The 21,086-nt window shown below is 39.2% G+C and overlaps 1 protein-coding gene across 1 annotated transcript in view; it reads left to right on the plus strand.

Annotated features, from left to right (window-relative positions):
• The window catches only part of Vwa8 (von Willebrand factor A domain containing 8), a 327,640-nt gene that overhangs the window by 46,304 nt on the left and 260,250 nt on the right, over window positions 1–21,086 (plus strand). Inside the window, exons 3-4 of the mRNA XM_048422107.3 lie at window positions 12,905–13,035; window positions 16,576–16,686. Coding sequence (XP_048278064.1) covers window positions 12,905–13,035; window positions 16,576–16,686 — 242 coding nt within the window. The remainder of the gene's footprint in view (window positions 1–12,904; window positions 13,036–16,575; window positions 16,687–21,086) is intronic.

Here is a 21,086-nt window from a genome sequence, read left to right on the forward strand (position 1 = left end):
TAGAAAGTAAGCCAAGGATTTCTTTTTTTTTAATTTTTTTTTATTGGGCTATATATTTTTCTCCACTCCTCTCCCTTCCTCCTCCTTTTCCTTCTACCCTCTCCCATGATCCCCATGTTCGCAATTTACTCAGGAGATCTTGTCTTTTTCTACTTCCCAGGTAGATTAGATCCGTGTATGTCTCTCTTAGGGTCCTCTTTGTTGTCTAGGTTCTCTGGGATTGTGAATTGTAGGTCAATTTTCTTTGCTTTATGTCTAAAAGCCACTTATAAGTGAGTATATATGATATTTATCTTTCTGGGTCTGGGTTACCTCACTCAAAATGATGTTTTCTAGCTCCATCCATTTGCCTGTAAATTTCAAGATATCATTATTTTTTTCTGCTGTGTAGTACTCCATTGTGTAAATGTACCACATTTTCCTTATCCATTCTTCATTTGAGGGGCATTTAGGTTGTTTCCAGGTTCTGGCTATGACAAACAGTACTGCTATGAACATAGTTGAGCACATGTCCTTGTGGTATGCTTGAGCATTCTTTGGGTATAGACCCAAAAGTGGTATTGCTGGGTTTTGAGGTAGATTGTTGCCTAGTTTTCTGAGAAATTACCATATTGAAATCCAAAGGGGCTGTACCAGTTTGCACTCCTACCAGCAAGGGAGGAGTGTTCTCTTCACTCCACTTCCTCTCCTGCATAAGTTGTCATCAGTGTTTTTGGTCTTGACCATTCTTACAGATGTAAGGTAGAATCTTAGAGTTGCTTTGATTTGCATTTCTCTGATGGCTAAGGATGTTGAGCATTTCCTTAAGTGTCTTTCAGCCATTTTAGATTCCTCTGTTGAGAGTTCTCTGTTTAGGTCTGTACCCCATTTTTTTTTTTAAAAAAATGGATTATTTGTTTTTTAAATGACAAATTTCTTGATTTCTTTGTATATTTTGGAAGTCAGACCCTTGTCCGATGTAGGGTTGGTAAAGATCTTCTCCCTTTCTATAGGCTGCCTTTTTCTGTTGTTGACCATGTTCTTTGCGTTACAGAAGCTTCTCAGTTTCAGGAGGTTCCATTTATCAATTGTTTCTTTCAGTGTCTGTGCTACTGGGATTATATTTAGGAAGTGGTCTCCTGTGCCAATGTGCTCAAGTATACTTTCCTTCTCCTCCTCCTTCTCCTCCTCTTCTTCCCCTTTCCCTTCTCCTTCTTCTCCTCCTCCTTTTCTTCTTTTTCTTTTTCTTTTTTTTTTGGTTTTTCAAGACAGAGTCTTGCTGTAGTTTTAGAGCTTGTCCTGGAACTAGCTCTTGTAGACCAGGCTGGCCTTGAACTCACAGAGATCCTCCTGCCTCTGCCTCCCACGCTCTTGGGATTAAAGGTGTGATGGGATTAAAGGTGTGCCCCACTTTCTCTTCTATGAGGTTCAGTGTGGTTGGTTTTATGTTGAGGTCTTTGATCCATTTGGACTTGGGTTTTGTGCATGGCGATAGATTTGGATCTGTTTTCATTCTTCTACGTGCTGATATCCAGTTATGCTAGCACCAATTGTTGAATATGCTTTCTTTTTTCTATTTTATATTTTTTGCTTCTTTGTCAAAAATCAGGTGTTTGTAGGTGTGTGGATTGATATCCGGGTCTTTGATTCAGTTCCATTGGTCCTCCTGTCTGTTTTTATACCAATACCAGGCTGTTTTCAGTATTGTAGCTCTATAGTAGAGTTTGAAGTCAGGGATTGTGATGCCTCCAGAAGTATCTTTATTGTACAGGAATGTTTTGGCTATCCTGGGCTTTTTACTTTTTCATATGAAGTTGAGTATTGTTTATTTGAGGTCTGCAAAGAATTTTGCTGGGATTTTGATAGGTATTTCATTGAATCTGTAGACTGCTTTTGGTAAAATTGCCATTACTATGTTAATTCTACCTGCCCAAGAGCATGGGAGATCTTTCCATTTTCTGGTGTCCTCATCAATTTCTTTCTTCAAAGATTTAAAGTTATTGTCATACAGGCCTTCCATTTGTTTGGTTAGAGTTGGTTACTTCCAGATTTTTTATGTTATTTGCAGCTATTGTGAAGGGTGTTGTTTTCCTGATTTCTTTTTCAGCCCATTTATCATCTGTGTAAAGGAGGGCTACTGACTTTTTTTGAGTTTATTCTGTATCCTGCTATATTACTGAAAGTGTTTATGAATTGTAGAAGTTCCTTTAAGCCAAGGATTTTAATAGGCACAACAAAGAAGAGGAATAAATGGCCAGTGGGTGTGTGAACAGTGTTCTAACCTTGCAAGACAGCCAGCTTGCGGCATGTTTCCTTGTGAGGTGCCAGTTTTTACACATCACCATGACCAGAGATGAAAACTGTCATGGTACAGGGTGTCCAGGAAATCGCATTCCGATATATCGTTGGCAGAAGCATTAGTTCCTATGACTTTCCAAGAGCGTGAGACAACAGCTGCTATTAAAGTAAAAAGAGATTGCCTCTCAGACTGTCAGATCAAAAATGTCCCTTCTTACCAGTTTACACTGAGAAGCTCTGGGTGTGGTGGTGCATGTCTGTAAGTCCAGTTATTTAGAGGGCAGAGATAGGATTAAGAGTCTGAGGCCAAGCTAGGCCTGATGATGCTGGTTGATAATCTTAGCTAATCAGGGGAGAGAGGCAGGAGGATTCTAGGTTCAAGTCTTGCCTGGCCAGCAGAACAACTTCAAAGACAGCCCTAGGGAATTTATCTCTAAGCTGCATCAAAACAGAGTTAAGGGGTGGGGTAGGCTTGAAAGATTAACACAGCTGTTAGACCTCATCAGAGGAGTTCTTTCCTGGTGGATGGTGGTTAGTGCAGAAACTCAACAAGCCATCCCAGTGCTATGAATAAGGGTGGAACGTGCAGAACAAATGGGATGTCTCCATCACTTTTCCAAGGAACAGGGGCCCTGTTAGAGGTGTCAGGAAGATTGTAAGGGCCAGAGGAAGACAGTGTCTTCTGCAACATACACCCAGGAACTGGGACTCAGATGATTTAAGCTTTCTACCTGTAATCCTGCTTCCATGGTTCCAGAAAATACTGTGCAAACTGTCAAGGGAGGGAAGCAATTAATAAGCTGTCACATCATGAACCACAACAGTGATCAGCAGTGGCAAGATATTCATAAAGGTGTAATAAGTGACACTTACATGTGGCACTAACATGTGAGTGTCACCAGTGACTGACTAATTGGACCCCAGGCTGCTCGATAGGAGGGAAATCATATTAGGTACTAGAAGCCTAGCCAACTTTCCGGAGCTAGTGAGGTCATGGAATCCATAAAAAAATTTCCTGTGGTCGTTTTACTGGACCAGCATAATTCCTAGTTGCGCTCTACATCTTAGCCTCTACTCACAGGTAAGTGTAGGTACCTGTCCTTACTGAAGAAACTTCTCTTTATAGCTGATGAGACCACCACAGAAAATCACAGTGGATACAGTGCAAAGATCGGTAGATGATGGGGAGTTTAGCCCCAGTAGATACATCTGTATCACAGTTCTTGCATCTCTGGCTCAGAGAACATTGAGGAAGTATGGGCAGAAAGACTGTAAGAGCCAGAATACTAGGAAGTCTGCCGTAGTCTGTCCTAGAAATGGTTGCATAAAGACAAGACAGAGAAAATGACAATATCAGTAGACATGCTACCATAGAAGAGGGAGAATTTTGTGGGGTCCCACAACTATACAAAGAACTATAGAAACATCTAATTTACATGGGAAGTTGAGAAAGACAAGATCTGAGTAAATTGAAAATGTGGGGATTATGGAAGAAGGCAGAAGGGGAGGGGGATGGAAAGGAGGGGCCTGGAGAAAAGTATATAGCTCAATAAAAACAATAAAAAAACTGTAGAAACTAATGATTGCTGGGAGGGGGAGAATTAGCCTCTTCCAGAGGTGAACCCCCTTACTGGTTTTCCAAAACTCTTACTGGTCAGCGTTGAAGCCATATACACATACAAAACTTTCTGTTACTGTTGCAAAAATAAATTCAATCAACACAGAAAATCAAGAAAGCTCAAAAACACTAAAATATAAAAATCTGAATTGTGCTGTCAGCCAGACTGTAAGCACCGAGGATGTTCCACCGTGGTAGTTTGTTTCTAGGTATAGTGGGGCGCCTTTATATTCATCTCCTACAGTTTGTCAGCTATTGCTATGATCAGAATGCCAACCAGGTAAATCTGTGACTCAGAAAGGTTGTTGGTGTCTGTAGATTTGTCTTGAGTTCTGTATAAATGGAATCATATTATATTTTGCTTTTTATATTTGGCATGACATAATTACTTTGAAATTCTGCCATGTTGCACATTTCTCTAGTTTAAAAAAGTATTATTCATTTCTATCGGTGTTGGGAGAAGGGCACTTGTTTGTTCCCAGCTGCTCAGCCCTGAAATAACCATACAGAAACTATATTAATTAAATTACTGCTTGGCCTATTAGCTCTAGCTTCTTATTGGCTAACTCTTACATATTAATTTAACCCATCTCCATTAATCTGTGTTTTGCCATATGGCTGTGGCTTACCAGGTACAATTCCCAGTGTCTGTCTCTGGAGGCTCAGTGGCATCTCTCTGACTCTGATCTATTTTCTCCCAGCATACAGCCTAGCTTTCCCTGCCTAGTTCTGTTCTTCCCTGCCACAGGCTCAAAGCAGTTCTTTATTCATTAACCAATAAAAGCAATACACAGACAGAAGGACCTCCCACGTCATTTAGGTGTATCACAACTTGCCCACCTGTTGATGGACATTTGAAGTTATTACTGCTTTTGAGGCTTTAGAAAGAAAGCTGGGTTTATGGGATTGTAGGCTTAGTCTATTTAAATCAGGATATTTGTTTTTCAGCTATTGAAATATAGAAATGTATTCATTTATTATGAATTTTGGATATTAGCCCCTTATTCTCATATATGTTATTATAAATATACTCACTGCTGGATATTGGTGGCACATGTCTTTAATCCCAGCACTTGGAGGCAGAAGCAGGAGGATTTCTGTAAGTTCAAGGCTAGCCTGGTCTACAAGAGCTAGTTCCAGGATAGGCTCCAAAGCTACAGTGAAATCCTGTCTCGAAAAACCAAAAAAAAAAAAAAAAAGGAAATATGTGAACTGTACTCTCACCTTGTACAGTCCCCACTCTGTGGGGTACCTTTTCACTCTGTGTTGTCATTTTTTTCCATTTAGAAGCACTTACTTTCATATAGGCCTGCTTATTTGTTTTTGCTTCTGTAGCCAGAGCTTTAGTGTGACACCCCAAAAATCATTGCCAAGGCCAATTCAGGAGATTCCTACCATGTTCTCTTGTTTTATGGCTTTTGGTTCTTTATTAGTTTTATGCCGATTTTGTATAGGCTGTGCGATAAAGCTCTAATTTCATTCGTTGGCATGTGGAAATAGTTTTCCCAGAATCATTTGTTGAAAAGATTATCTTCCCCCATCATGTCCTCTTGGTACCCCGTCTCCATAGTTAAACACACGGGTTTGGATTTATTTCTGTGCTCTTTGGTTTGTTGTGCTGGACTACGGTTTGTGTTTGCTCCGGTACCATACTGTATTGATCCCAGCAGCACTGTCTTTGTCATGTGCAGAATCGAGATTTATATACGCCTGTATTCACAGAAATGTGGCAAGAAAGCTGCAGGGGACCACGTGGGTGAAGGACGACAACAGGCAAGAGGAGGAAGGAAGGATGTGGAGACAGCGGGTGTGGACGATGATACACGTGTAGGGAGGTGTTATTAATGAGAGCCATTGTTTCGTACACCTGTGCAAAAGTACAAAAAAGAAAATATACTCCATATTATTTTGTGCCAATGTTCACAAAAGAATATGTTTTGAAAATGGTCTTATATTAAATATTTTCTAAAGCTTGACTTTAAAACATAAATTATAAATTAATATAAGTTACTTATTTGGTTTAAATGTTAAGACAACATAATAGGTATATCGAGAAGTCACATTCTCACCCTATTGCCATTTTCATAGTTCCAGGGATGTCTCCTCTTTATATTTCTATGTAAGTTCTTGTGCTTATGCATTCCTCTCACACACAGGGCACAGTGTGGCACTTACTCATATATGGATATGCTGTAATTTACTTACTCTACATTTACTTAATTTACTTACTCTTGATAGGTTTTTCTGTGCTGAACACTCATGCCAGTGTTCCCCTTTCAGGTAGTTGTGGTTGCAGCCATATTTGCTGAAGACTCATCACTCACCTTAGAGGCTTTGTTCACTCTGAGGTTTTCTGTACATATTGTTTCTCTTTGGCGTCTTGAAGGAAGGACCTTATTATCCTCATCTTTGTATTCTTGATGCTCAGCATATACTAGATCCTCACCAAATAGAGCTGTGTGAGTGATTTTAGTTTTTACCCATTTACTCCACAAAACTATGTTGCAAATAATGAAGACTTGGGCTTTGAACACATCACTTTGTATCCCCCACCTCCATGTCTTCACTCTCTTGTCACTACCTCCAGGAACAAGTAGGTAGGTGACATTTTAGTAGCGTATTCACATGCAGTGAGGAGGGCCACTGTGCTTTCTTTACCACCCCTAAGTATATCGGAGAATGACCAGACTCCTGGTAGCCTGGGTTTAGATTCTTCTGAGTAATTTTTTAAAAAATGTGTATTAATGTTTTGCCTGAATGTATGCTTGTGTGTACTGCATGCATGCCTGGTGCCCATGAAGGTCAGAGAAGGGTGTCAGATCTCATGGAACTATAGTTACAGTTGGTTGTCTGTCACCGTGTGGGTGCTGGGAACTGACTCCCAGGGCTCTGCAATCTCTCTGTGTAATTTTCATGGGGTTATTGAGGTGAGAAAAATGAAACGTCCCTGGGAAATCCCTGACACAGCCTCTGAGAGTTAGCTTGGGGGTAAGTTCTGTGCCCCATTCTCTGTAATTTCTTCAGAGTGCACTCTTGGCCCAGCAGGTGATTTGAGTGGCCATCTAGTCTGCACCTGGCCCGCACCTGGCCTCCGCCTGGTCTGCACCTGGCCTGCACCTGGCCTGCACCTGGCCTGTACCTACTCTACACATAGACTACACTTAGTCGGCACCTAGTTTGCACTATATCTGTTCAGGCATACAGCAGGGACAGGGCTTTGCCAGTGAGGACAGACTTAAACAAGACTAAACAAGGTATTTTCATAGCTATAGTGCCTATGGTAGTCATAGCTGACAAGTATTAACTTTTTTTGGAAAATGAGAAAACTTAAACACAGAATGGACCAAATGCCTGTCCCTGGCCGCAAAGGACAGGATGATTAACCACAGCTAGGACTATTTGGCTGCAGATGCTTTGTGTTTTCACTATATTATTTCTTAGAATACAAAAAAATCAATAGTTTTCAAGGATTTATTAAGAGGGAATTGGAACTGCTTTATTTTAATTTTAAGTCTTTACATTGATGATGACTTAGCGTCGATATGGGGAGAAAAATGGTAGTTTAGAGTATGAAGTTCTTGAATATGACAGCACAAGCAGTCAGAAGTACTTATGATTTTATTTGTAGAAAGCCGTTGGATAAGATTTAGTTAGAAATGCAGCCAGCGTGACCCAGATGTTTTATCTTTACAGGGTAAGGAAAGCCTAGACAGTAAGATCAAGCTCCATGATACTGTCTTGACACTAGGCTATTCTTAGTGGATTCCCAGAAGGTAGTGGCATCTTTTGCCTGAAGTCAAAGCTAGGGGTTTCTCTCATGCACAGGACCTGTTTATATTATGTTGTGCATGGCAGTTTGGCAGTTTATTTTGCAGATGTTCATAATGTGCAGTCTTAAATCTTGTTTCTATTTCTGGCATGCTTTTAAGTATGACTCATGTTTTCTTGAGGCTGTCCTAAAAATACTGCTGGTTGAAGCGTTAATGTGAAATACACCACAGGCATCACACAGCACCGCATAACGCTTGCCTTCTATAGAGTAATGCAGCTCCCCTGCCAATTAAAGGTGGAAGTGCTTTTAAGAATGTGCTGCACTAAAAATACGAACAGGGAGAGTGGGGGATTTTATGGAAATATAATGCACAGAAATAACAGTGACTTCCAAATTCTAATAAAGGATGAAACATATCATTAATGTCATAAAAATAATAGAAACAGGACTAATGGGAAGAACAGCATTTAATGTAAATGCTAAATTTGATGTAAACCTGTGGTAGGGAAAGTCTTGATGCTGAAGGTGTCAAAAAGCTTTTGTAGAGAGCTGGTAAGATGGCTCAGTAGGTAAAAGTGCTCGCTACTGAGCTGGGCAACCTGAGTTTGAATCTCAGCACCCAGTGGAAGGAGAAATTCACTCACGCAAGCTGTCTTCTGACCTCCACAAGTATGCTGTGGTACATATGCTCACAGGTGCACACACGCACACACACACACACACACACACACACACACAGAAGGGGGAACGGGGAAGGGAGGGAGAGAATAAAGAATAAAGGCTTCTGGTGGGGTGCGGTATGTGAGATGTGAAATCTGAAATGCAAGCTTTGGACTTGAACAACTTAAGTCTAATTTAGTTCTATTTCATCAACCTTACACAAATGGCGCCCCTGTCCAATGTTAGTCAACCTTACACAAATGGCGCTCCTCCAGTGTTAATCAACCTTACACAAATGGCGCCCCCTCCAACATTAATCAACCTTACACAAATGGCGCTCCTCTCCAACATTAGTCAATGGCGTCCCTCTCCAACGTTAGTCAACCTTACACAAATGGCGCTCCCCTCCAATGTTAGTCAACCTTACACAAATGGTGCCCCTCTCCAACATTAATCAACCTTACACAAATGGTGCTCCTTTCCAACATTAGTCAATGGCGTCCCTCTCCAACGTTAGTCAACCTTACACAAATGGCGCTCCCCTCCAATGTTAGTCAACCTTACACAAATGGTGCCCCTCTCCAACATTAATCAACCTTACACAAATGGCGCTCCTCTCCAATGTTAGTCAACCTTACACAAATGGCGCTCCTCTCCAGTGTTAGTCATCCTTACACAAATGGTGCCCCTTTCCAGTATTAATCAACCTTACACAAATGGCGCCCCTCTCCAACATTAATCAACCTTACACAAATGGCGCTCCTCTAATGTTGTCAACCTCACACAAATGGTGCCCCTCTCCAATGGTGATTTTCTCTTTGCAAAATGGGAGTGAGAGCTTGCATAGCATTCATTTACTTTATAAACCCTTGATCTGTGTGCATAACATAATTCTCATAACTCTAAATACAATTGTATTTATTAAATAGTCAGGGAAATGACACTGGGAGCTTAAATGAGTTGATTAAGGTTACACAACTAATAAAAATCAGAATTGGGATTTGAACTCAGACAGTGTGGCTCAAATTTGTCTTACATAATATGGCCTCTGCTGCCTAGGCCTGCTGTGAGATTTAAATGAGATACAGTGGAGAAAATCATTTGTGTTTTTATTTGACACATGTTAGGCAAGCAGTGAATTATAGCCATGATTGCTTATCTATTTTAGCAGAGTTTCACACCCCAGAAAATAGGACCCTGGGAATTTGCATGTACTGCTGTGAGCACTTGTGGGCGTATATTTCACCTCAGCATGATGCTTGTATGTGAAGAATCACAGAGGCAACTGGCAATCTCAGCAACACCTTCATTTGTCCTTGGACTCTAGTGATTCTTGACATTGACTATGCTGCCGTCACCCCTACTGGTCGGAATTAACAGGCATGGAATTAACTAAGGAGAACAGCCTAGTTTTGTATTCTTACCATCCTTCTGTCTCACCTCTCAGGTGCTGGGGATACAAATGTGTGAGCTCCCACATTAAGTCCTGTTATTGGGAGAAAGTCTATTATTGGGGAAAAAAATAAAGTAGGAAACATGGTCTCTGAGAAGATGTGCCTGATGAATGTCAGGCACAGATGAGGTGAGTGACGAGAGTCCTAGTCTCAAGAGTGCCATTGGTCTCCTGGGCAGGATGGACTATCTTGGATATTAAGTAGTCATGAATTGTGAGGAACTTGTGGGGTACCTACCCTTCTGTATTAGTAATGGTTCTCAGTTCTCTAGAGTTACGGAACTTATAGAATGAATCTCTCAATATATAGAGAAAGAAAATTTTCTAGAATGACTTACAGTCTGTGGTTCAGCTAGTTCAACGATGAATGGCTATGAACAGAAAGTTCAAGAATCTTGTAGTTGCTCAGTCCAGGAGACTGGATTTCTCAGCTAGTCTTCAGTATAGACTGTAATCCCGAAGTAGAATCTAATGGCAGTGACTTGCTAGTGAGGCAAGGGCAAGCAAAGAGCAAAAGCTTCCTTCTTCCATGTCCTTGTATCGGCTTCTAGCAGGAGGAATGGCCCAGATTAGAGGTGGGTTTTTCCAGTTTAAAAGGTATGGTTTAAAGATGTGTGTGAACTCCTCAACAAGATCTGTATTAAATGTGTGTCTTCCTACCTCAGAGATCTAGATTAGAGGTAGGTCTTCCCACTTCAAATCAAGCAAAAATCCTTCATAGTTGTGCCCCAGTTTTGGGTCTTAGTTAATTCCATATGTATTCAAGTTGATAACTAAGAATAGCCATTATGCCTTCCCTGCTGAACTATTGGTTACTGAAGGATTCTGGGAGACGGGGAATATTTATTGGCTGAATTGGATAGTTCCATACCTATACTCAAATGTGTGGTTTCAGTTGAATTCATTGGTTCATTGAACAAAACAAAACATGACATGAGTATGGGAAAGGGACCTATAGGGAGGATGGTCATTGGTGGGATGGGATTATGAAGAGGAAGATGCATGAAGTTTGGGAGGCAAGAGTAGCCTGAGTGCACCACATACCTGAATTGGCAAAGAACAAAATTAATAAAGAGCTAGAATGTCACCAGTGCTATTAAGCTATTCATGAGACTAGCCGATCCATTCCATTCCCCATTCGTAGATACTCAGTTATCTTGAATAATATCATTTACTTGGTTTTTTGCTTTCTTGATCATCGTTTTATTATATATTTGTATTTCTAAAGAAATGATTTGCTAATACATTGAGCTTTATCAATACTGTGAATGTGATTATTTTTTCACTCAATTACATATCTTTAGAGGTTTGTCATCTTGTTGGAAATAACCATTAGATGAATTTCACATAACTTTTAAAATATCTGTTTGTATTATAATAAGCTTTTTATGGTGCTAGAACCCAGGTCTAAGCATGAAGGTCATTTATGTTTCATAGACCCCTATACATACAGTTTGAAGATAGTTTCAAGCAATATTTTTAACGCCTTTGCATTTTGACAGTGACTTGTTACATGAGCTTGAGTGTGGAATTTTCCACTGTGGTGTGACTTTGGGCACTGAGAAAGTTTCACGTTTTGGAGCATTTCTTTTCCTTTAAGGATCCTCAGCCTTTTGTGATAGTTTCTGTTGTTACACAGTTAACTAGTGTGTGTATTTTAGCCACTCTTCTGTCTTCTGTGTTGTTTGGAGCACTGCTGCTATAGTTTTCTACTTTTCTTTCTTTTTTTTCTTAGGGGTTTCATCATGTAGCCCTGGCTGACCTGGAACTCACAGGGATCCTCCTGCCTCTGCCTCCCTACTGCTGGGATCAAAGGTGTGCCCCACATTTTCTACATTTCTAGAAGTACAAGAGCAAGATTTTTGTGTGTGTGTATTTAGTGATGAACCCACTGGCTTGTTGTGTGATTACCTGTGAACAATAATCTAATTATATCAATTTAATAATTTTAGAAAATGCTTAGGTAGAAGTTGAACATGTTGATGATTTATTTAATTAATAGTAGACTGGAACTGCTTTGTTTGGGGCCATCTTATTTCCAAAAGAATGGGGCTGTGGTATGCTGTCCTGAGCATAAAGCCATTAATCCCTTAGAGGAACTGTGACGATCCACAAGTGACCCTTCCCACATTGGGGCCTGATGACATTCTGTCATAGGAGGAGGAGGCAGGAAGGGCATTAGCCCCTCCCCTGAGATGTCAGCCAGTCCTCGGTTTTCCTCTCCTGTATGTGTATAATTCTATCAGATGATGTGTCTTCAACCGCTGGAGTGTATAGAGGATAGAGGCTAATGAAGTGTGTGGGGGTGGAGCTCTGTCTGTAGGTCAGGGAGGAAGTCATTATCTGTGTTTAGTGGGAGTTTCTGGTGTTGTGGAGCCACTCACATTCCTGTAAGTAACTTCATACACCCATCCTCTAGTAAGTAAAGTCAATAGACTCTTTAGCTCACCAAACTGGACTTGGACAGAATTATTCTTTTAGTCTGTTATTGATGCCCTATCTATTGTGAGTAGACATTTGTTGACATCTTCTTAGGAAATGTGCAGGCACCAGATGGTGTAGAGAGTGGACTTTGCCTGTCTTCCAACCAGTGCTACTTTAGATATGAACAGACTCTAGCTTTTTATGTCTGTGACAACCATTATTTGTCTGGATTGTTAGGCCATATCTCCCTTTGGAATGAAAAGGTTAGGCTTTGAAACTGATAAAATTAATGATACTAGTTCCTCACTCATCCATACAGAACACTTTCATTCCTTTGAGGACACCTATAGATGGTTATACCAGTGTCTCACGTGCTTTGAAATGAAGGGTAGTCTACAGCCATATCTCCCTGAACGCGCCCGATCTCATCTGAAATGTAGGGCATATGACCCTTTTATGTTTGTTTGATATTTTTCTGATGTTTGTTTGATTTTTTTTCTGTTTTAGCATTCATAATAACTTTAATATGAAACTGAAATTTTGACGTTTTTCCTTCCTTCTTTCCTTCCTTCCTTCCTTCCTTCCATCCATCCAAATGCATATTTTTAATACATAGGTTATATTATTTGGGGATTTATATAATTATATAGTAAAGCTATGATAGTTAAATTTGAATTTCATTTCTTTCTTTTTCTCAAAGTTTCAGAATCTCCAGCTCAGTCCATAGTCCAGCATCTGAGATGGATAATGCAGAAGGATTTGTTGGGGCAAGATATCTTTCTCATAGGACCTCCTGGGCCTCTTCGACGCTCTGTTGCCATGCAGTACTTGGTGAGCAATCAATTCTTGTCACTTCCTAAGGGTCTTAACTTTGATAAAGGATAGAAAATAAATGAAAGTGAAGAATTCATAAATATAGCAGAATTAGCTGCATTAGGATAAGCACTGTCATCAAGCAATGATGAGTTCATAAAGAGCTCAGCAGAAGTTACTTGGGAAGCCTATGTGCATTGACCTTTCAGAACAGTAGCTTGCATATATACATGGATGTATATACATCTACATAGTGGCTTGCATATATATAGATGTATGTATGTACACACACACACACACACACACACACACACACACTTTTTTTTTCTTGTTTTGTAACTAGAAAGCCTTCCACTTTCAGAAGAAAAGAAATCTAAATCCAGACAGTGAGTAGTGAGCAGATAGAGTCAGCAGCTCAGAGACTGTACAACCCACACTACAGCTCTGACTCCTGTGTTACTCAGGGAATATTTCTTTATCACAGGCTCACAACTTAAAAGACAAAGCAGTTCCTTTGAGGTTTTGAGGTTGTGTGGTTTATAGAGGGGACCCAAGCTATAGGGTATTTTTAATGTCATGGCTACATACTGCTTTTTCTCCTGTTTAATAGTGAGAAAACAAATGAATAAAGATTGGCTAATCCACTCAGTCTTTAGCTAGGAAATGATGGAGTTAGACTTGAGCCGCCATTTCACCTCTTTGACACGGTGTTCTCTTGTATAATGCTAGTTCTTTGAAAACTGTTAAGTGAATTGAAATATTTAGACCTCAATGCCAAAAGGAACATTTAAAGACCTTTCTGTTATCCTGTCAGTATTAATAGGCATTGTTCTACTGATTTAGTCAAGAATGAGTCACCTCAGATGAAGTTGTGTTCTGAAGACAGCTTTTTAGAATGGGAAAAAAAAACCCTTGTTAAAACTTTCTTGTGTTACTTATTATTGAAGAATTGATTTCTCTGTTGTTGAATCTGTTTTATATGCTTTATATCAGTGGCACATTTAGTTTATCTTTTATTTAAATTTTTTTGTGTATGTGTGTGTGTTATGTGTGTGCACGGACACATGCACATCCCCATGGTCAGAGGATGCATCAGGTCTTCTGGAGCTGGAGTTACAGGAGGTTGTGAAACTCCAGTCTTCTGTATGAGCACAGAGAGCTCTTAACTGCTCAGTCCTCTCTCCAGCCCCAAATTTCTTGTAGAACTTCATGATGTTTATGAGGCAGAAAGAACAGAAGTGAAATGGACAAACCAGACACAGAACTCCCATTGGTTTAGAACTTTCATCTCTTTTATCCATGCTCAGAGTCAGTTTGTAAGGTGTGTCCGACCCTGTAGCATTGTCCTGAGCACACAAGGCAAAAGTGTCTTGTCTAAGAATGAGGGACTTCTCCCCCACTCATTTCAAAGACTGTGATATGCCATTGAGATTTGGTTTTGGCCTGGCTTTGAAATTGTTAGAATTGTGGAAAGAGAGGGGCTAGGATATCATAGGGATTTGGTTCAGAAATGCAATGTAAGTCTACAAGTGTGAAGCCACATGGCTTCTAGCCCCAAACTTCAAGTGTAAAATAGATCTGAAGTAGCCAAACATATATGACAACTCAATACTGCCCTTCCACCTTGCAAACTTCAGTGAATACTGTTGTCACTGGATGTAAGAATCTTAACTTGGTAATGTCCTGAGTGAATAACATTTTGGGAGCAAGCTTGCTGAAGCTAATAAAAATTAATAGACAATTTGCTACTTGTCTGTGATATTAAAGAAGAGTATAGATCATTTAAAATGATTCAGCTGCCTTCTGCTGCCTCTTCTGGCACAGCATGAGAGCTTGTTCCCTCCCTTTTTCCATGACGTAGTGCCTGAGTACCGCCTGGTGCTTGGCTGATGAAGGAGGCCGTCAAGACTGAGGCTAGTAATTCAAGATTAAACTGTGGTGCTCTTTGATAATAAGAGGTGCTGGCCATGATGGTGTACACCTTCTATCCCAGCACTCAAAAGGCAGAGGCAAGAGAATCAAAGTTCTAGGCTAGCCTGGCAAGTCTATACACACACACACACACACACACACACACACACACACACACACACAGAGTTTTGCCAATCATTGTAAATGAAAGGGCTTTAGGGAGGGATCTATGTTCAGCCATTTAATGAAGCAGACATGATGTTATTAGTGACGTGTCCTGGAAGCAGGAAGTGGGTATCTGCTAAAAGGAGAGAATTACTGTATTCTAGAATAGGAAAGTATTATTTGATATTATTACATCTTTATGATTATGCATCTTCTCTATTTTAAACATTGTCTCTTTTTTGTTAAACTTGAAACTATGGCAGTCTGGAACAAAGAAATGTAAAAGAACTGAATGACAATAAAGTATTGTTCATTAATGTAACAGGGATAAATTGCAAGGAAACACAATCCCATTGTGTGAAAAGCTCCTTCTCCAGTAATGACATGATCTGTCAACTTTTCCCTTTATCCTTAAGTAAATTAATTTCTTTGATTAGTAAAAGTTTATTATACCCTTTATTTGATTGGAGAGTGTCACTGTTCCTAATTCACCATTGTTAAAGCAAGGGTAGAGCACCCAGTTGTTAGGTTACAACAAAATTATTTTCCAAGTAGGTAAACTGATTGGAAATGGTTCATATTCTAGATGTCTTTCCACCCCCCCCGATCACATAATGTTTTGGGGGGGCTAGATAGGTTTTTCTTCTCTCCGTTTTGTTTATCTTCCTCTTCCTTCTCTTCCTCTTGCTCTTTTCCATCTGCTTCAGCTGTTGGTGTCTAGTCTTTGTTTCCACTTGGTAAGGTATCAAACAATGATGTTGTATTCAGTTGCCAAACCTTGGTCAATGGAGTAAATGAATTGTAACCACACTTTTAAAAAGTTAAATATTACTTATAAAATTTGTTATGACTTGTAGGAAAATTGCCAGATAATTATTCATGATATTTGAAAAAGAATTCAACAGGATAAATTTAGGTTTGCAGGATTCAATTTTGATTCTTGTTACTTAAGTAGTAGGATGGAGTACAGTAAAAATGAAGTTCTAAGGATGTGTGTGTACATGTATGTGAGCACAGTATATGTATTTATGTGTGCATGCAATGTCTGTGAGCAAATGTGTTTATATATGTATGTATATGTCTGTGTATATGTGTGAGCATATGTGTGTGCTTGTGTATATTTATGTGAAGTATGTGTGCTTATATGTATGTGTGTGCATGTATGTGTAGGTTTTTTTGAGACATTGTCTTGTATGTAGCCCTGGCTAGTCTGGAACTTGCTGTGTAGACCAGGCTGGCCTTGAATTCACAGAGATGCACCTGCCTCTCTCAAGTGCTGGGATTAAAGGTGAGCCCCACTATACCTGGCATTTGTATATTTTGGTATCCAATTTATTGAAATTTTTCAAAGACTCAAAATATTTTCAATCCATAATTATAGTTATAATGCTCTTCTCTAGAAAGTGACTTTGTTGAATAGGCTGAATTGTAGGATGGTAGTTTGATTTTTAGCTCTGGAATAATTTTCTCTCTGTTTTACAGGAATTGACCAAACGAGAGGTGGAATACATTGCCCTGTCGAGAGATACCACTGAAACTGACCTCAAACAGCGCCGTGAGATCCGAGCTGGCACGGCTTTTTACATAGACCAGGTAAGCTCTTACCTGCTAGCCCATGACTAACAACTCCAGAGTTCTGTGAAATTTTACTTGTAAAATGGAAAGAGTCTCATGTGTCAGTGAAAGATAGATGTTGTTATTCTTTCTATACAGGTTTGATTTAGGGTTCGATGTTCTTGTTCTTAGGAATGTCTTCATCTAGCTCTGAAGGAGAAAGCTTGGATTAGGTGGCTGGTACTTAAGTGTCAGCTAAAGATCAGGATTTCTTCGTTTTCAGTTGCTGCTTCTAACTTGCTTATTAACATAGGAGCCCCCTAGCATATTAGCATAAGTATTTTCAATCTAAAGTTGACTTAGAGAGATGTGGGGTAAAGCACAGGAAACGAAATACTTCCAGGAATTACAGCATTTTGTTGGGTATTTCTTAGGTGTTGATAATCAACTAAAATACTCTATGAATGTTATAAGGAAACATATTTCTTTCTTTAAACATTGCATAAACTATTAAATGTTCTTTCAAATGCCTCATAGAATATAGGGTAAAGACTATAAATAATCTAATTATACAGGAAATATTTGTAGTAACCATTGAGTTCATGGGGATGTACTTGGCTCCCTTATTTGCAAATACCGCAAATTAAAACATAAAACATCTAACTTTAAAGAATTCACCATTTTTAATTGTCCAAGGGAGATGAGATGAATCAGCAGCTTTGCCACTGGAAGCAGCGGAAGCTGGAGCAGTTCTGCATCATTAACACCCTTTCTCAAGACAGAAGACACTGCACATATGTTTGGATTCAATAGTTACACCTCCAACATTCCTTTTCTCCCAAATGTGCGAGGGATCTCTGACCTTCACAGGCAGCAGAGACAGACTGTGGGAGGCAAGAAGGCCCAGTAGCCACTGTTGGTTCAAACTTCGAAAGACTGACCCTGGGTCTTATTTATTTAAACACGCCACAGTCTGGTGAAAACTGTTCTTGTGGTGACTAACTCAATCCTGCATGCCCAGTGAAGCATACCTAAGTCTCTGAGGAGCAAAGTCGGCTAAATACCGCTCAGACATAATTGCATCCAAACTCCTGTTCATAAAGCTAGGTTCTATAGAATGATGAGATAAACAAGTTTACAGAAATGGTCTGGAGGGGTCTGGTGCTGGAAGGTCTCCAGCCACACAGATTGCACAGCAAGCCCTTCGTGAATTTTAAAGTGTTTTGTTTCTAATGGGCATACTCTTTATAATTAAGAGTATAATGCCAGTGGAAGGATTTTGTGGAACAGAATATTCACATCTCTTAAATTTATTGGTCATTACCAAATGAAAAATGTATGTAAAATGAAGATATTTGGCAGTCACATCAAGTGATGGCAGCCAAAACTTAGTATTACTAGTGGGAAAACCTGAAACCCTCACTTTTCCCACAGTTAAAAAGCAGCCCTTCCTGGATGAAGCTCATGAGTGCACTAAAGGAATCTCTCTGAGAACTGCTTGTGCTCATGGACACTGTGTACAGATGCCAGCGGGTGACAGCAGTGCCTTGTGGTTTCCTAATTGACTTTCCAATCTTATAGTGGGTTTAATGTGTCTTCTACCTTAAAAAGTAGCTTAAAACTTTGACTTTTCAGAAATGAAATTACTTTAGATAAGTAAATTTTTTTTATGAGCTGAAGATTTTTTTTGTTGAATTTTAGTTATCTTTTAAAAATTGTGTTTTGGGGGGATTGGAAAGATGGTTTAGTGGTTAAGAGCACTGGCTGCTCTTAACAGAGGTCCAATTCTGAGCCCCCATATATTAGGGGGTTCACAGTTATCTCTGAATCCAGTCCCAGGGGATCTGATACTCTCTTCTGGCCACTGAGGGCTCCAGGAATGCATGAGGTTCACAGTCCTTCTAGCAGACAAAATATTTGTTATATAAAATAAAATTAAACAAATCCTTAACAATTGTTTTATTGATGCATAATCATTGGAAGATGTATTTTCTTTATAAATTTTATTTTATTTTATATTCATGAGTGTTTCGTTTTGCCTGTGTCCCCACAAAGGCCAAAAGAGGGCATCAGACCCCCTGGGGTGGAGTTGCAGTTGAGAGCTGTCATTTGGGTGCTGGGAATTAAACACTGGTCCTCTGGAAGAGTAGACTGTATTCCTAATGGCTGAGCCATCTCCCCAGTCCAAAATATAAATTATTTTCATGAAACTTTCTACCATTCTAAAAAATGTATTTACAAATGATGCATATTCCACAGCTGCTATAGTGTATAAAATGTTTGAAGAACATATAAATGTATGGTGCATTTTGTATTCCCTATTTTCTTGATGAAGCTCATTCATGATGCTCATTGGTTCCTAGCGTTCTGAAGCACACTGACACCTGAGAGCCTGTGACTGAATATAGGCGTCCAGGCATAGTGACTCTTTCTCCCAATTGCCTAAGACTCTTTTGAGGTTTAAATAAATTTAAATTTATTCTCTGCTAGTTAGCATGTCCTTGCTTGATATAATAAAATAAATAAAATCCAAACTCTGTAACAGCCTAACACGGCATTGACATGTGAATTTACCTTGTCGTCCACATTTATTGTCTGGTTTTCCTATTGCAATATATTTCTCTCTGACACTCAAAACTGGAATGTAACAGGCATTTATATTTGAGATTAGATATTTTGCCATTAAATGATCAAACCTGGCAATTTTTTAAGTAAATTGAAAAGAAAAAAGGCACGGCTAAGAAGACTGACTTTCCTGTGGACAAGTGGTTGATCCTTAAGAAAAACTTATCTTTATTTTATGCATATGTGCATGTGTGTGCCACCTGTCTGTGATACCCACAGAAATCAGAGAGGGTGTCAGTCTTCAGAAGCTGGAGTTACAAGTTGTTAAATGTGTGTCTACTGGGAGTTGAGCCCAGAGCCTCTGGAATCGCAGCAAGCTCTCTTAACTGAGCTGTTTCTCTATCCAAATATTGATTTTTTTAAATGTCTATTTTGAATTATCACAAGGTGTAATTTCCATTTGAATTCTAGGTAGACAAAGCTGCTAATTGATTGTCACCTAGTCACGTTATAAGATCCAAAGTCCTTTAAGATATTCCTTTTATTTCCTCAATATTCTCTTTTTTATAGAATTAACATTTTATTAGTATGATTTCAGCAAAACTGTGCTGAGGAAAAAATCAGCATCTATAAACACCTTTAAAAGAAAATAAAATGAATAAAGATGCTCAGAAAAGTTCCAAGTTTTCTTCTCATTTAATGCCTAGCTTTGAATAGGCATTTTTTAAATTAGTTGAATTTATTCATTTATTTATATCTTGACCACAGTTCACCTCCCTCCTCTCCTCCCACTGCCTCCCTCTGTCTCCCGTCCCTCTTCTTAACCTTTGAAATTGATGTCCAGGCTGTAAAGAAAGAAGCTTTAATCACCACCAAGTAATGCCCATAACCTAGATTGATCAACAGATGAAATAATGCTTGTAGCTTTCCATGAGTAGTGGAAGAGCATTTGTGGTTTTCAGTGTGGTTAATATTAAATTACTTGTTAAATTCTTTACAAACATGAATACTTTGTATATTTTCTGTCCATAAGCATATATATTTATTATATAATAATGAATAAACTTAACAAAAATGGAATACCATATGTAAAATTTCATCATTCCTTTTACATATGGTGTCTTTTTAAGTCAGGAGACAGGTATTTCTTTGAACTATGTCATTTAAATGTCTATCCAATAGTTCAGTTCACCAAATAGTAGTGCTGTTATATAATGTTCCGTTCTATGTGCCCTCTCATACTGCCAACCATTAAATTTTGTGACTTTTCAATATTACAAATAATACTTGTTGAATATTATAGTTAGCTCTCATTATGATCTGATGAGGATTTAGATATGGGTTCTAGAAGTACGATTTGTAATGGGCAGAGTGGGACTTTTTAAAGAGCCTCACTATTCATGGCCAGTTTGCTTTCCAGGATGGGTACCCCACTGATGCTCTAAACGCTACCCCCATTGCCTCATGAGATCACTACCTCGTGGAGTCTTGACATCATTGGTGTTACTGTATACTTTGCCAAATTGATAAGTTTTAATTTGCATTTTTGGTTTTTATGTAGGGTGTGATTTTTTAGAATGCTCTGGCTATTACTTCTCTGAGCTCCCAGCCAGTGGAAAAGGAGAGTGGTACTCACAAAGGAAGTCAGGGCTCCTCAGCAAGATGCTGGATCTCACCACAGGCGTCATTGTCAAAGCTTGCTCTAGTTACCTAGTTGCTACAAAGCTCCTTTTATTATTTTACAGGAATCTTTTGCAGTGCAATTTGTAAGACTTTAAAGAACAATTGCTCAGAGTGACATATGATTACTTATTTGGATTACTTTGGTATCTGTCAAGAAATAAGGAGACCATGAGCAATATTTTGCTCACACT

Source organism: Myodes glareolus, chromosome 12 (assembly GCF_982192425.1).
Source record: "Myodes glareolus chromosome 12, mMyoGla1.1, whole genome shotgun sequence".
Lineage (NCBI taxonomy): Eukaryota > Metazoa > Chordata > Mammalia > Rodentia > Cricetidae > Myodes > Myodes glareolus.